The following is a 14,616-nucleotide window of genomic DNA, read 5'->3' on the forward strand; positions in this document are numbered from 1 at the left end:
CATGAATAAAATTGAAGATGTCAATTATAATTTTTTAAAATAAAAAAATAAAATAATCAAATAATAAAGTGTAATTTTCTCCAATAATAAATAAAAATAAGAAGAAGAAAGGTATTCTCTTATTCTGCTATCCAATTATCATTTGTAAATTTAACACATTATTTCAACAGCATGTTTTATTTTGAAATTTATCGAATTAATATTTTTTTATTTTTCATAGTTATATATTAAAATGATTTAAAAATATATATAAAAATAAATTAAAAAGAAATTAAATTGTATAAAATTACTTTTCAACCGAAAGAAAAACTGCTATGAAAGTAAAGCGTAGAAATCGATAAGACAGAAGTATTCGTAGTGATGTCATCATCGATAAAACCTTAAAAACAGTGTACCGAAAGAAAGACTCATAACTGCAGACTCTTTGACTTCCTTCCCTTTCTTTTTCTATCTATCTATTTATATATTCCTGTCACCTGCTTTGTAAGTAAGCTAACGGTCTCTGCAAATTACAACATCGATCCCTCCAATCACTGATTTATTATCACAAAGAAGCTCGATTTATTTCCCGCCAAACTTAATCCAACCATGAATCGTGATCCTGGTCGAGGTCGAGGTCGAGGTCGAGGTCGAGGTCGAGGACGAGGACGAGGACGAGATCTAGGTCGAGGTCGAGAACGAGATCGAGGTCGAGGTCAATGGCCCAGTCCTGTAGGAGGCGAGCATTGGGTTCCCAAGGGGAGATCTTCGGATCCTTCTTTCCACAGTACCTACTCTGTAACTTCATCGTCCCTCTTCTTTTATTTCATTCCTGGTGTTCTTCTTTTATTGATTGATGGATGTTGGAATCTTCAAGTTTTGTGATTCGTGGGCTTTTTATATCATAGCAATATATTTCTTGCTTGGTGTAAATTAATTGTGATAATCATCATGGATACATCATTTTAAATTAATTTATACTTATTTTATCTATTTTTTTGCATGCATATTATTTAATTTGATTTTTAGGACCCATTTTGGTGGGTTTATTTCTTTCCTCTTTTTTTTTTTTGATAATTAATCCTGATAGTTATTGCATATTTTGTTTATTTTATTAATAAATGGGTATGAGGAGGTTAGCATTGATGGGAAAGTTTGCTAATGGCATGTAATTTTGAAACGGCGTAGGTTGGAGCAGATGAGTCTTCTTCCGACGAGAAACCTTTTAGCAACAGAGGAAGAAACTCGCAGCCGAATTCACGAGGGTGGTTTCCAAGTTATCCCAACAGTGCGGGTAACATTTTTTGGCCTTCTTCTGATGAGCAACCTTTTAGCAACAGAGGAAGAAACTCGCAGCCGAATTCACGAGGGTGGTTTCCAAGTTATCCCAACAGTGCGGGTAACATTTTTTGGCCTTCTTCTGATAAGAAACCTTTTAGCAACAGAGGAAGAAACTCGCAGCCGAATTCACGAGGGTGGTTTCCAAGTTATCCAAACAGTGCGGGTAACATTTTTTGCCAGAGGGAACCATTAGAAAATAAGTCATTAGAAGATAGCATGTCCAGTACGGGAAGGATCCTGCACGACCCAAGTGCTCCCAGTTGCAGCAGTATTGGGTCAAATCAGTTAGATTGTTCTGTGGCTTCAAATTCAGTTAACAAGGGCGACTCTGCATTGATGCCAGCTATTTCAGGTTCTAGGGATATGAAGTCTGATATTGTTAGCGCTCCCTTGGAGAAGGGAGCACAGGATGGTGCAGTGCACCTTGATTTCTCTCTCAAACTGAATAGTACTGTCCCATTGCAAAATCAGAATGAGTCTCACCTGACAATGCATAAGAGGCTGTAACAATGAAGTTTGCCTCCGTGGTAGGTATATAGTTACAATCAGCTGCTTCTTTAATGATCATGATACTGGCCCTGGATTTAATAAGAAAACATAACCTGAAATTTTTTTTGTTATTTTCGTCTCCTGTATAATCATTGTTCGTGTAAACCAATAAGTTGCTCTTCCCTCTTTTTTTTTTTTTTTTTTTTTGTAAAACACCCCAAAAATTAATTGTTTTTTTTAGGTATTTTAAGATTCTTTTTGCTGCCTGAATATGAAGCTTAGTAGGGCTACTCATGTATCTACTAATAAAACTTACCATAAATATTAAATATGGTCGAGTAGTAATCAAGTACATGAGACTTCTTACAACCTGTTTGTACAAAGTATTGTCCACTTTAACTCTATCTTCATCTCTTAATAGTTTGCAACTTGAGACAATGGGATTAAAAACCGAATTGCTTTTACTCATTCTAAATCTCTCCAAGACATTCAAAGTATATTTTTTTTTGCTAATGAATATCCCATAAAATCTTTATGTAATTTTTATACCAAGAAATATCTTATCTTTCCAATATCAGTCATATCAAACTCAAACATCATTTAACTCTTAAATTTAGCAAATATAGATTCATCATTTTCTAGTAAAAATGAGATCATCAACATACAAGCTTACAATTAGAATTTTACCTTCATTTATTGTCTTTATGAATAAGGTATGTTTATAAAGATACTTTTCAAAGCCTTTCTTCATGAAATAAACGTCTATACGACTATACCAAGCTCGTGGAGCTTGTTTAAATTCATATAAAGACTTTTTAAGCCTATTAACATAATGTTCCTTAATCTTATGCACATAAACTTGAGGCTACTTGTAAGATTCATGTTTTGGCCCAACAAATCTAGCTAAAAGTTTAGCCCAAAACCCGACCTAACTAACCTAAGTATTTAAAGAAAGGTTACTAAGGAATTGTTAATTTTTTTCTTTTTTCATCTTTTCTTCTCTCCATTGTAACTTTCTCCTATATATACCAAGGATTTCGGTTTTAGCTTAAGTTTTAAGTAAAAAAAGGTTAAAGAAATAAATAAGTGATTCCCCCTTTTATTATTTTGATTATGAAAAGACTTAAAAAGTGTTTAGAATTTTGCTTTGAATTGATGATTGGATTATTTAAGGAATTTAATTGAAGCATTAGAGTGTTAGTTTGCATAAAATGATCTGATTTGATGATTGGAATCATGGGTTGTTGAATGATTGGAATCATGGGTTATTGAAGATCATATTGTGTTTTTGTGTAATCTACAGTTTGGAAGACTAGCAGATCGAGATTCTATAAATCTTGATCAACTAGTCGACTAGTTTGTTGACCCGGCCGATTGGTTAATTATTTGTTGTCAATCAACCAATTATTTTAAATCAACCAATCGGTTGGTTATTTATTGTCGGTCAATCATAGTCTAAATTGACCAACCAATTGGTTATTATGGTCGACTAGTTGACCCAACAATAGAGTTTTATCAGGTTTGTTATGTTTAATCAATTTGGGTTATGTTTAGGATCAATCGGGTGAAACAGTTCGACCTTATATTTATGTTTTGGTCTCTAAGTTTAGAGTTTTTAATCTTTTTTATGATACTTTGCTTTGAGTTGTTTTTTAGTGTTTTCTGTATCTGTTATAGATTTTGCTGAAATTCCTCCTAATGATCTTCAGCAACCTCCGGTTCTGCATTCGTTTGTTTTTTTGCTTTCATTTTCTGAATGAGTGGAATAATCTTTAATATGCATGTAATATAAATAATATATGTATGTTGATTATATGATGAGTACAACTAGTTAATTTCTTGAATATTTATATATGTTGCTTTATTTTTCGAGCACTCATCCATTCTTGAACTTGCACCTGTATTCTGTTGAACTAAATTTTATTTGACATTGCTTTGATAATTATGTGAATATCTATTATGTCTTGATATCGATATACTTGTCATTAACTCTTTGCTAACAGAGAGTTATTAGTCTATATGCACATAGTATTTTGTATACCTAGCTAGTGAGAGAGATGCCGACCTATGGTGATTGGTCCTCTCACAGTGGTCACTTTCGAGTGTCATCTGATATTTGACATGTATTCCACTACCTTATGTTAATATGCTTATTATGTATATTTATATTAAGATATATCAACTTACAAACTATTAATATCTAAGATGTGTGTTAAATGTTATTCTCTCACTGAGTTGATTGAACTCACCCCTCATTTTTAAAATTAATTTAGGTTCTTAGTTTTTGTTAGCATATGGACTTTGTTGAGTGTTCCAACTTTTTTAGTTTTGGTCGGTATATTTTGCTTGCTCCACAAGGCTTTTCTTTAAGTTTTTTTTATTTAATGTCTTAGATGCTCCGCTATTACACTGTTTTATTTAACGTTTGGATTTTATTTCATATAATAAGTATTATGAACTCTTGTTTTGTTTTATTCTGATGATGAAATATTTTGAAAGTTTATGAAACATTATGAATTTTATATAATTTATTTTATGATATATATATTCAGAAGTATAGCATAGGTAGGGTGTTCTTATGACACTGCTCAACAAACACTTCTTCATTTAACTCCTCTTGCATAAATGTTAATTTCACGTCCAGTTGGTAAATTGTTTATTGATTTTTAGCTGCAAGTGCTATTATTAGACAGATCGAATCCAACTATGCCATAAGTGCAAATACCTTTATAAAATCTAACCTATGTTATTGAGAATAACCTTTGAGACGAGCCTTGTCTTTTACATGTCTACTTCTTTATTTTCATTAAGTTTTGTTTTATATAACTATATATATAGCTATATACTATCAAGGTCTATGCATAGCCAATACTAGGTATTTATAAATAGAATTTCTTGTATATTTATACTCATTTTCATATATTATCATCAATTTTGAATATCCATTAATTAAATACTATTTATTATTCAATATCAAATAAAATTGCTCATAACATCTGATTTTGTTTTCACTTTACCTCCATGTTTTAAAAAATCACAATTTATATCATACAATTTCTTAAAATTAATGAAAAGACCAAACTACCCTCACTCTATTCTCTCTCTTTCCCATTCTCTAATCTCTCATCGATCTACCACCATTAAAAAGCCTTCACATCTCCAACCATCCTCACGAATGAGAGGCAAACAAATTTGACAGAGATTTTTTTTTTGTAAATAAAGTTGATAACAAGAAGCAATTAGTACTGTAGAGTTCTCAAGCAAAGACAAGAACAAAAAAATAGATGGCAGAAGAAGGGGGATAAAGATGTCAACTCTTTATGCGGCTAGGATTTTTCAACTAACGAGAGAACTAGGGCATAAATTTGATGGAGAAATAATTTAGTGGTTGTTGCAACAAGCATATCTATCGATTATCATTGCAACTGGTAAAGGGATTATCATTGCAACTGAGATTGCATGAAAGAATGGTAGGGTTACGACCCGGTGTTATTGGGTCCAAAGATAGAACTATTTGGACCATGATAAATATTAATAGCCATTTATTTTTGTGTTTCAAAGTTTTTTTAAAAAAATTAAAAATTGTTTATTTCTTTCTTTACTTCAAATTAACGTTTTTGTGTTTTCAGATCTTTTTGATGTGCCGATGTCAAAAAAAAATTTAAATAAATTTTTTTTATTTTAATACATTTCTAAGAAAAAATACACTTTGAAAAGCAATTGATATCACACTTTTAAACACCAATAATTCAAGAAGAAAAAGTTTGTTTGGGAGTGTGATTGTGATTGCTTTTCAAAGTGCTTTTCATGTCGAAATGTATCAAAATAATTTTTTTATTTTTTTAAAATTATTTTTGAGATCAGTGCAAAACGATCCAAAACGCACAAAAAAAATAATTTTTAATAAAAATAAATAAATTTTTAAAGAACGTGATTTGCACTGTGTTCCCAAACAATGTCTACGGCAAGTGGGATTTGGCCCTCTGTTGGCAGAATTGGATCAAAGTTTGTTCCTAATTTTGGTCATTCAACATTAAATTTTAGAAACGAGAACTCTAATATTCTATCAAATTATGGGTTGAATGGGAATAAGTTTCCCAATATTTACACGGGCTTAATGAGTTTTTACTCAATGTTTAGTGGCTTTAACCATCAATTTCCAAGCTTGGAACTTGGACTATCTAGCAGATAGTGCAGGGTCGTGGTATCTTAAATTCGATGAATCAAGGTTGTTGACACAAAGGTGTTTAAGATTGAGAAGAAAGCGTGGCAGTTGCTTTGAGGCTCCATTGCGAGTTATTGTGGGAATCTAATGGGTATTTTTTTTTTGAGATATTGGGTTGAATTTTCATAAAATAATTTTGGAGTTGGGTTCAAGATTTAAAAAAGGGAGGAGAGAATATTGAATTTGATGGTTTTTTTTATGATAAAGTTGTAATATTTAATATAATTATTAAACTATCATATAAAAAATAATCTTAGATATTTTTTATTAAGTTTTTTTAGAATGTTAAGTTTTATTGCATGAATATAATTTAAGATATAAATTATAATTTTTTAAAATAAAAAATAATCAAATTATAAGGTTAAGTGTAATTTTCTCCAATAATAAATAAAAACAAGAAGAAGAAAGGTATTCTCTTGTTGTCCTATTCAATTATCATTCGTAAATTTAATACATTATTTCAACCTAATAAGTTGAAAATTTATTGAAATAATATTTTTTTTATTTTTAATATTTATATATTAAAATTATTTAAAAATATAAAAAATTAAATTTTATAAAATTACTTTTCAACCGAAAGAAAAACTGCTATGAAAGTAAAGCGTCGTGATTTCATCATCAATAAAACCTTAAAAACAGTGTACCGAAAGAAAGACTCATAACTGCATACTCTTTGACTTCCTTCCCTTTCTTTTTCTATCTATTTATTTATATATTCCTGTCACCTGCTTTGTAAGTAAGCTAACGGTCTCTGCAAATTACGACATCGATCCCTCCAATCACTGATTTATTATCATAAAGAAGCTCGATTTATTTCCCGCCAAACTTAATCCAACCATGAATCGTGATCCTGGTCGAGGTCGCGGTCGAGGACGAGGACGAGATCTAGGTCGAGGTCGAGGTCAATGGCGCAGTCCCGGAGGAGGCGAGCATTGGGTTCCCAAGGGGAGATCTTCGGATCCTTCTTTCCACAGTACCTACTCTGTAACTTCATCGTCCCTCTTCTTTTATTTCATTCCTGGTGTTCTTCTTTTATTGATTGATGGATGTTGGAATCTTCAAGTTTTGTGATTCGTGGGCTTTTTATATCATAGCAATATATTTCTTGTTTGGTGTAAATTGATTGTGATAATCATCATGGATACATCATTTTAAATTAATTTAAACTTATTTTATCTATTTTTTTGCATGCATATTATTTAATTGTTTTTTTAGGACCCATTTTGGTGGGTTTATTTCTTTCCTTTTATTTTTTGATAATTAATCCTGATAGTTATTGCATATTTTGTTTATTTTATTAATAAATGGGTATGCGGAGGTTAGCATTGATGGGAAAGTTTGCTAATGTCATGTAATTTGGAAACGGCGTAGGTTGGAGCAGATGAGTCTTCTTCTGATGAGAAACCTTTTAGCAACAGAGGAAGAAACTCGCAGCCGAATTCACTAGGGTGGTTTCCAAGTAATCCCAACAGTGCGGGTAACAATTTTTGCCAGAAGGAACCATTAGAAAATAAGTTATTAGAAGATAGCATGTCCAGTACGGGAAGGATCCTGCACGACCCAAGTGCTCCCAGTTGCAGCAGTATTGGGTCAAATCAGTCAGATTGTTCTGTGGCTTCAAATTCAGTTAACAAGGGCGATTCTGCATTGATGCCAGCTATTTCAGGTTCTGGGGATATGAAGTCTGATATTGTTAGCGCTCCCTTGGAAAAGGGAGCGAAGGATGGTGCAATGCACCCTGATTTCTCTCTCAAATTGAATAGTACTGTCCCATTGCAAAATCAGAATGAGTCTCACCTGTCATTTCAAGCTGGTGCTAATGACCAGCTTTCACAAGAAAAGGATCCCAATATTGTGGTATCTGCTGGGGATTCAGGGTATTCAGAGCAACAGGCAGTGGTTGAGCCTTTTGATATTTGCCTGCCCAAGACTGGAACTATTCTTAAGCTAAAACCTTCTTTGCTTGTGAAGAATAGAGAAAAGAGGAATGATGTCAGGCGAGCTGCAGATGGGGTGAATGGACAGATACTAAGATCTGGGATGGTTTTACTAAAGAATTACTTATCCCTGCATGATCAGGTGCTGCTTGCTTTATGCTCATTCTTTTCCCTTATCGAGTTAATTCGTCTTTGCCTCTTTAAAAGTTACATGTGCTACTCTTGGCTTTCATTCATTGATGCAGAATGTTATTGAGTTCATATTTCATACAGTGAGCTCGACCTAAATCTACAGGACTATGAAATATAGTAAGACAATTGGTAATTAATAAACCTTACTAAAAAAATGGCTTCTGGTGTCTTAACAACTAGTCTATTGATGACTTGTATTATGAGTCTGAGAGAAATTAACGGTGCAGTCTGTGAACTTCCATTTTCATTGATTTATTATTTACCTTATGATTTAACAGGTATTAATTTATTGTTTGCTTTGACTTGTTACTAGATAAAAATAATAAAGCTATGCCGAGATATTGGTCTGGGTCCTGGAGGTTTCTACCAACCAGTTTACCGTGATGGTGGAAGAATGCATTTGAAAATGATGTCCCTTGGTAGAAGTTGGGACCCTGATACAGGTAAGTATTTAGAACATCGGCCAGTTGATGGTGCTAAGGCACCCATTTTTCCTAGTGACTTCCATCCGCTGGTTGAGAGAGCAATCAAAGATTCCCATGCTCTTATAGAAATAAATTGTAAATCTACAGCTGCTGAAGACATTCTACCATCATTGTCACCTAACATCTGTGTCGTAAACTTTTACTCAGAAAGTGGGCGGCTTGGTCTTCATCAGGTTTGCAGTGTCAACTTTCTTATACTAGTTGCAGTTTTCTCGTACACCTTTTATGTTGCCTTGTGCATTGTTCTGTATTAAAAAAATGATTTTGCATTTTATGAGGTTTCATAAAGATCCCTTCGGCTTTTCCTGACCGCCTCTTAGTACGCTTAGAATACTTTTTCTCCATGCAGGATAAAGATGAAAGTCCAGAGAGTCTGCGCACAGGATTACCTGTGGTTTCCTTTTCCATAGGAGATATAGGAGAATTCCTATATGGTGATCAGAGGGATGTTGAGAAGGCAGGAAAGGTTAAGTTGGAATCCGGGGATGTACTGATCTTTGGCGGGATGTCTCGACATATTTTTCATGGTGTAAGTTCTGTTCAACCAAAGACTGCCCCGGCGGCCCTGCTTGATGAAACAAATCTCCGTCCAGGTCGTCTAAATCTCACTTTCCGTGAGTATTGAAGACCATAAATATACTATGAGTTGTTTCTAGTGATTGTACACATGACAGTTCTGTTGTGTCCCCCCGCTTAGTTTTGTTGCGAAGCCATTAATACTCGTGGATACAATCTAAAAAACTACTTTTTTTAATCTGCTGACTAGGGCATACGAAAGCATCCCATACGTGTGGAGATTAGTTGGGCTGTTTGTAAGCTCTTAACTACAATGTTATTTAAAATTTAATACACTATTGGTTTTTGTTTAGTTTTATCTGATCTCTTACGAGGCCACGGTTTTTCAGCTTATTTTGTGAATTTTTGGGATTATTATGCAGAACCAGGTGCTCCTTTAAAATACTGATGATTTGTTCTGAGAAAGCACTTAAATTTTTATCCTGCTATGAAAAATAATCCATACAAGAAAATGATGGGTAGATTGATATGGTCTCCATTAACCCAAATTCTTAAAAACGTGACAGTAACATCCAATAATAGGTTGCCCTTTTTAAAAATAAGATAGGGACGCGAACTCGCACACAGAAGCATGCACGCAAGGAGGATGAACTTGCTAGGATGATTATCCTTCGAAGCCTTTCAGGCAAGAGGGTTCTCTTATAGATTAATTAGATCTCCTACTAGGCGATGGTGGGTGGGCTGCCATGCCATGGGGAAGGCCACTTTCAGTTGACATCTGGTAGACCTTCATATTTCCTGACATGGCTAGTGCTCTTGTGATTCGCCACTTCAAATGGGCTACCCCTTTTGGCAGCCAAACTTCCAACAGTCGCTCGATTGTTTGGTTAAGAATGCCTTTGAGATTTGCTTAAATATAAATGCTTATGTAACAAGGAAAGCCACAGGATCAACTACCTTCTCACCAACATATTGTCAAGCTCATTAATTTGTTGGATCTAAGTAAGCTTTTTTGCTTCCAACAGCTTCCATGATGGCCACTCAAATTGCAATTTACCATGTATATAATCCCATGTAATTTCTATCATGTATAACCCATTATTTACAATGTTCCCATTTACAAACCTTGCTTCCAGAGTTTATTAATCCCAATCTGCTAGTTCATATCATCCTAATTGTGAAGCATTTAGCCGTGTTTGATCAGAAAGTTGACCTCTTGGAATCGGAACATCGGGAGAGCTGGAGAGGGTGAGCCATGCTGGAGAAGCAGGGCACATGCTAAATCTATCAGCTTGAAAGTATGATAGTTTTGCATGTGCTCTATCTCTCCAGCTTGGACCCTCCCTCTTATGACTAAAAGGGTTCAGAAAGTAGAGCAGGATTTAGCTCTGTCATAAAGGTAAAAATCCTAACTAATTTTCGGGGAACTTACTTGACTATCAACATCACCTGCATTACGTGTTTCTTGCCTCGTCATTGCAGCGTATCTTTGTCAATAGAGGTAGAGAATCAATCAAGAAAGCTTTAGTATATTTCAGTCTCATATCAAAGTTTACCTTCATCGGTCTTATTATGTATAAAGATTATCACATCATGTATAACTTGCATAATAAATACATCAGGTCAAATTCATATAACATGGTTTGGCACAAATGATCTTTGCTTGATAATCAACATTACCTAGATATATAAGTTATTTTGTTTACAAGAGAGGAGATGTAAAATTCTAAATCCAACAATCCCCCCCCTTTGTTTTCTGAATCAACCACGATTAGATCGATTCTCTAGAGCTGATGCAGCTGAATCCACATGAGCAAGCAGACAAGCATAAATCTTTTGCTTCAACCGATCAACAGTCTCAACTAATTCATTATTGTCTTCAGAGCTCAATTTGCTTCTTAGTATATCTAACCACTCATTAGCATGCTTAAGCTGTGACAATGCAACAGCAATATGGTTGTTCTCCGGTTCCATTCGTTGTGTGGCGAAGTCCTTACCTTTCTTCTCCTGGGCTGCAACATGAAACCCAGCATCCAATGCTCCCTCCAAGAATCTCAAAAACCAAGCCCTTGTTTCATTCAAAAGAGTCTGTTGGAGTTCTTTGATCTCTTGTTTACCGTCTCCTTTAGCCCACTCCTGCTTCTCAGTTGCACTTAACTCCATTGAAGGCTTTGGAGACTTCAATGTAGCTTTGGCCTTACTTAGACTAGTCTTTTTGCTTGTTTTTTGGGTCTCTGGAGAAGAAAAGTGAGTAAATGACTGAAGCGACTTATCCTTCAATGGAGCTGTTACATTTGGTTGGTCGATGAGTTGTTGGAGTGTAAAGAACTTGGTGAGAGTGAGGTGGGGGTTCTCTGATGAGGCAGAGGCGCAGAGCTCAGCAAACATACTGAAAGAGAAAGGATGAAAGTTAGAGGGATATAGAGAAACGGCTTATATTGTCTTGAATCAAACTATATTTTGGCCTGTTATTTATGTACTTACTTGAGGCACTTGATTAGAGATGCAGCAGTGGATGCCTCCTTTTGAGCCTCAGCTGCAACCAAGGTAGCTAAATATCTCCTTCGAAGCATTCCCTTAGAACACAATAAACAATGAGAAAAGAGAGCTGCATTATGATGCTGAGATTGATGAAAGAGTTTTCATAGTTTTCTTGTATATCTGGTGCTTCATTTTGTGGGTTAAAGACTCGTTCTTGAAGGCAATGTCATTTATTTGGATCAATAAGATAAAAAATCTTCCATGTGGTTAGCATAACGCACAAGAATGAAATTTTTTTCTCGAGACCTACCATCCTAAAGCTTCCTCAACGTAAAAAAAGGGTGAAAGTGAGGAAAACAGGAAAAACTTACCTTTCCAGGCTTCATGAGGTTTGAAGGCAAAGAGATCCATGCTGTTGCTTCAGGAAAAGGGATTTTATTGTTATTACTTGACAAAGAATTGAAGTTTGTATCGTTTTGTTTATTTGATAACCGTTTTGCAGAAGTTCTCTTGGAAGACGCTGGAAATTCTTTGTTGCTGGATACGGCGACCTCTGGCTTTGATGAAAGCGCATCAGGTTGATTTTGGTAAGGAGTGGCTGGGCGTGCCTGCAATGCTTACACCAATAACTGTTACATAATGTACACTGTACATTCCATGCAGCAGAGTGCATGCACCAAACGAAACATGTCATTGTGAGGATTAAGGAACCTTAGTTTCTTAGTTGTATCAATCAAAATAGGACACTGGATATCTTGGAAATGTTCATAAAGTAATTTCTCTACCATTTTTTTATGCTGGACAAGGAAATTGATGCATCACAGACAGTTCATTGGAAGAACATCATGTGCTACTAGTGCATTTTTATAATTTCCATATTATAGTCTTTCCGCCTGTAATTTACTTGGAGCCTAAACCAGTAAAGGAAAAAAGAGGCAGAATTTAAAGAAAAGCAACTATTAGAACAAGTTATTTATGTCTCTGCAGAACCAAAATGGAAAATCGTACCTGACCTTTATTTTCTTGCTGCTTGCCATTCATTAATCCAACCTTCTTACCTGGTCCACTATTATCACTCTCATTGCTCTTCCTAATTCCACTTGAATCCACTTCACCAACTTTAAGACTTCCTGTCAAAACACCCTGCATATACCTAGATGCAACTCCAGCCTTTTCCTCTTTGATAACAATTTTCTGCCTTGCATTCTCCCCTTTCACTTCTGATAACTCCCTCGGTTTTGAACTATTAACTCCGTCATTAACTGGCACTGGACCCTCAGATGGAACCAACATTTGCATCAGATCTTTCGGATTCCCAATGAAAGGATTTCTCCCTGCCACTGGCCTAACACCACTTAAAGTCGGAACTGGGGTCCCAGCTTCCACTCTATCAACATAGAAAAACTGCCCAAGTTGTAACTTGTTATTCAAAATTAGCTCATTGTCTTCCTTCGACAATGAGACATAGGTAGAATGTGAGGAATCGGATACTTTTATGAAGAAGCCTTGATTAGGCCATAGTTCTGAGCCTGACAGGGCTGGAACGATGCTGATAACTTGCAGGAGAACAGATCGATATTCTCCTCGAACCCGTACATTCGAGTTTATACTCCGAAGAAGCTTAAGCAGCACTCCTGGTGTAAGAGATGCCATACCTTTTCCTTCTCTATTTCAGACTATGGACCTCTACCAATTACTTTTCTTCATCCAAATTTGCAAAGCTGAATAATGCGCCAAATTTTGGTGTCAGATCAAGTACTACTAATTATGCTGAAGAACTACGGCATAATTTTCAGGTACCATATATGGTTTTAAGAATCTATCGATCCGTTCTCCCTTTTTTTGTTGATCTGTAAGCCTTTTCAGTTTCAGGTAACCTACGGAGATGTGAATAAGCCCATGCCCTGATGCCTTTACACCAGGTAAACTCAGGTTTCTTCGGCTAGCATTTAATTCAAACCTGTGACATGCGCCTATAGTCAGCGTGCATCACAGGCTGAAATCTTTTCACTAGCCTAAACCCGTAGGCTAATTCAACCCTTTTTGTTTGCAATATTTTTCAACTCCTAGCAGTATATATGTAGCTATTAATCTCTAAACAATTATATCTTATGCAATACTACAACATGAACATCCTTGAACCATTTAGACTCCATAAAAATGAATTTACTGGAATGAGCTACAGAAGTTTCTTCAAATTTCTAATAGATAATAGCAAAATGAATCCAAAAGTATGGCTTGTGAGTAACTTTGACATGGAACAAAAGTTTCTGGAAAAAAATTAGAAAAAAGGAGCTAAATCATAGATGACATCAATGAATCCAAACCAATCTGAAGCATATCCAGAGGTAAATATATCATTTCACACAAGATTGATAGAAACAAAAGGATAATACCTGAGATGATCAAGTGGGTTCTACTTTAAAGAGATGGAGGTTTTTTGCATATAGAAATGATCACAAGACGCCTCCAATCCAAGGAAACCAATTTGTTTAGATAGTAGAAACCATTGGCAAACCTCAAAACCTCCATAGCTTTGCATGCAAGACAAGTAACTATCAATCTCTCTTGGCTTGGAAGCCAAGTGACGTGTTCATAACTGATGAGAAGTTAGTGCCCCAATTTTGATATGAAATGACAATTTGTAACCTCATATGAGAGCACTGTGCTGTAAGCATTGTTGATGTATTTAGTGGGTATTTTGGTCCATAGGTTGTTTGTCTGAAATGTGGTAGCATTTCCCTTTTGAGATTAGAGGGTATGGAGTTTTTAAGGAAGGTGGGAATATCTTGATGTTCTATCCTTGCATGCCATAAATCACTCTATTTTTGACCAAAACCACTCTCTCTTTCGATAAACATACGAGTGCTGTCAGATGTGATGATTAAGTAAATTTTACTCTATTTTTTCCATCATTTCCAGTCCACTGAATCCTCAATTATTACTTCCAGTGTAAGAATTCTTTTTTATG

The 14,616-nt window shown here is 35.1% G+C and overlaps 3 protein-coding genes across 4 annotated transcripts; 2 read left to right on the top strand and 1 right to left on the bottom strand.

The window, feature by feature from the left end:
* The first annotated feature begins 391 nt into the window (after window positions 1-391).
* LOC133701248 (protein MLN51 homolog) lies at window positions 392-1,998 on the top strand. The gene is made up of 2 exons (XM_062125095.1): window positions 392-777; window positions 1,168-1,998. Exons 1-2 carry the CDS (start codon window positions 589-591, stop codon window positions 1,825-1,827), a joined length of 849 nt encoding a protein of 282 aa, XP_061981079.1. The 5' UTR covers window positions 392-588; the 3' UTR covers window positions 1,828-1,998.
* A 4,675-nt stretch (window positions 1,999-6,673) lies between these two features.
* Window positions 6,674-9,522, top strand: LOC133700381 (uncharacterized). The gene is made up of 4 exons (XM_062123890.1): window positions 6,674-7,018; window positions 7,406-8,113; window positions 8,477-8,821; window positions 8,998-9,522. Exons 1-4 carry the CDS (start codon window positions 6,872-6,874, stop codon window positions 9,271-9,273), a joined length of 1,476 nt encoding a protein of 491 aa, XP_061979874.1. The 5' UTR covers window positions 6,674-6,871; the 3' UTR covers window positions 9,274-9,522.
* A 1,182-nt stretch (window positions 9,523-10,704) lies between these two features.
* Window positions 10,705-14,191, bottom strand: LOC133700934 (uncharacterized). Of its 2 annotated transcripts, none has more exons than XM_062124668.1 (5): window positions 14,042-14,191; window positions 12,654-13,605; window positions 12,017-12,253; window positions 11,649-11,740; window positions 10,705-11,553 (listed from the first exon to the last, which is right to left on the bottom strand). In XM_062124668.1, the coding sequence occupies exons 2-5, from the start codon at window positions 13,296-13,298 to the stop codon at window positions 10,926-10,928; spliced, it is 1,602 nt and encodes a 533-aa protein (XP_061980652.1). In that variant the 5' UTR covers window positions 13,299-13,605; window positions 14,042-14,191; the 3' UTR covers window positions 10,705-10,925. The 2 variants fall into 2 exon arrangements, with proteins under 2 accessions (XP_061980652.1, XP_061980651.1); XM_062124667.1 differs by having other exon boundaries at window positions 12,654-13,366; window positions 14,042-14,179.
* Window positions 14,192-14,616: the final 425 nt, after the last annotated feature.

This window comes from Populus nigra, chromosome 8 (genome assembly GCF_951802175.1).
Source record: "Populus nigra chromosome 8, ddPopNigr1.1, whole genome shotgun sequence".
Taxonomy (NCBI): domain Eukaryota; kingdom Viridiplantae; phylum Streptophyta; class Magnoliopsida; order Malpighiales; family Salicaceae; genus Populus; species Populus nigra.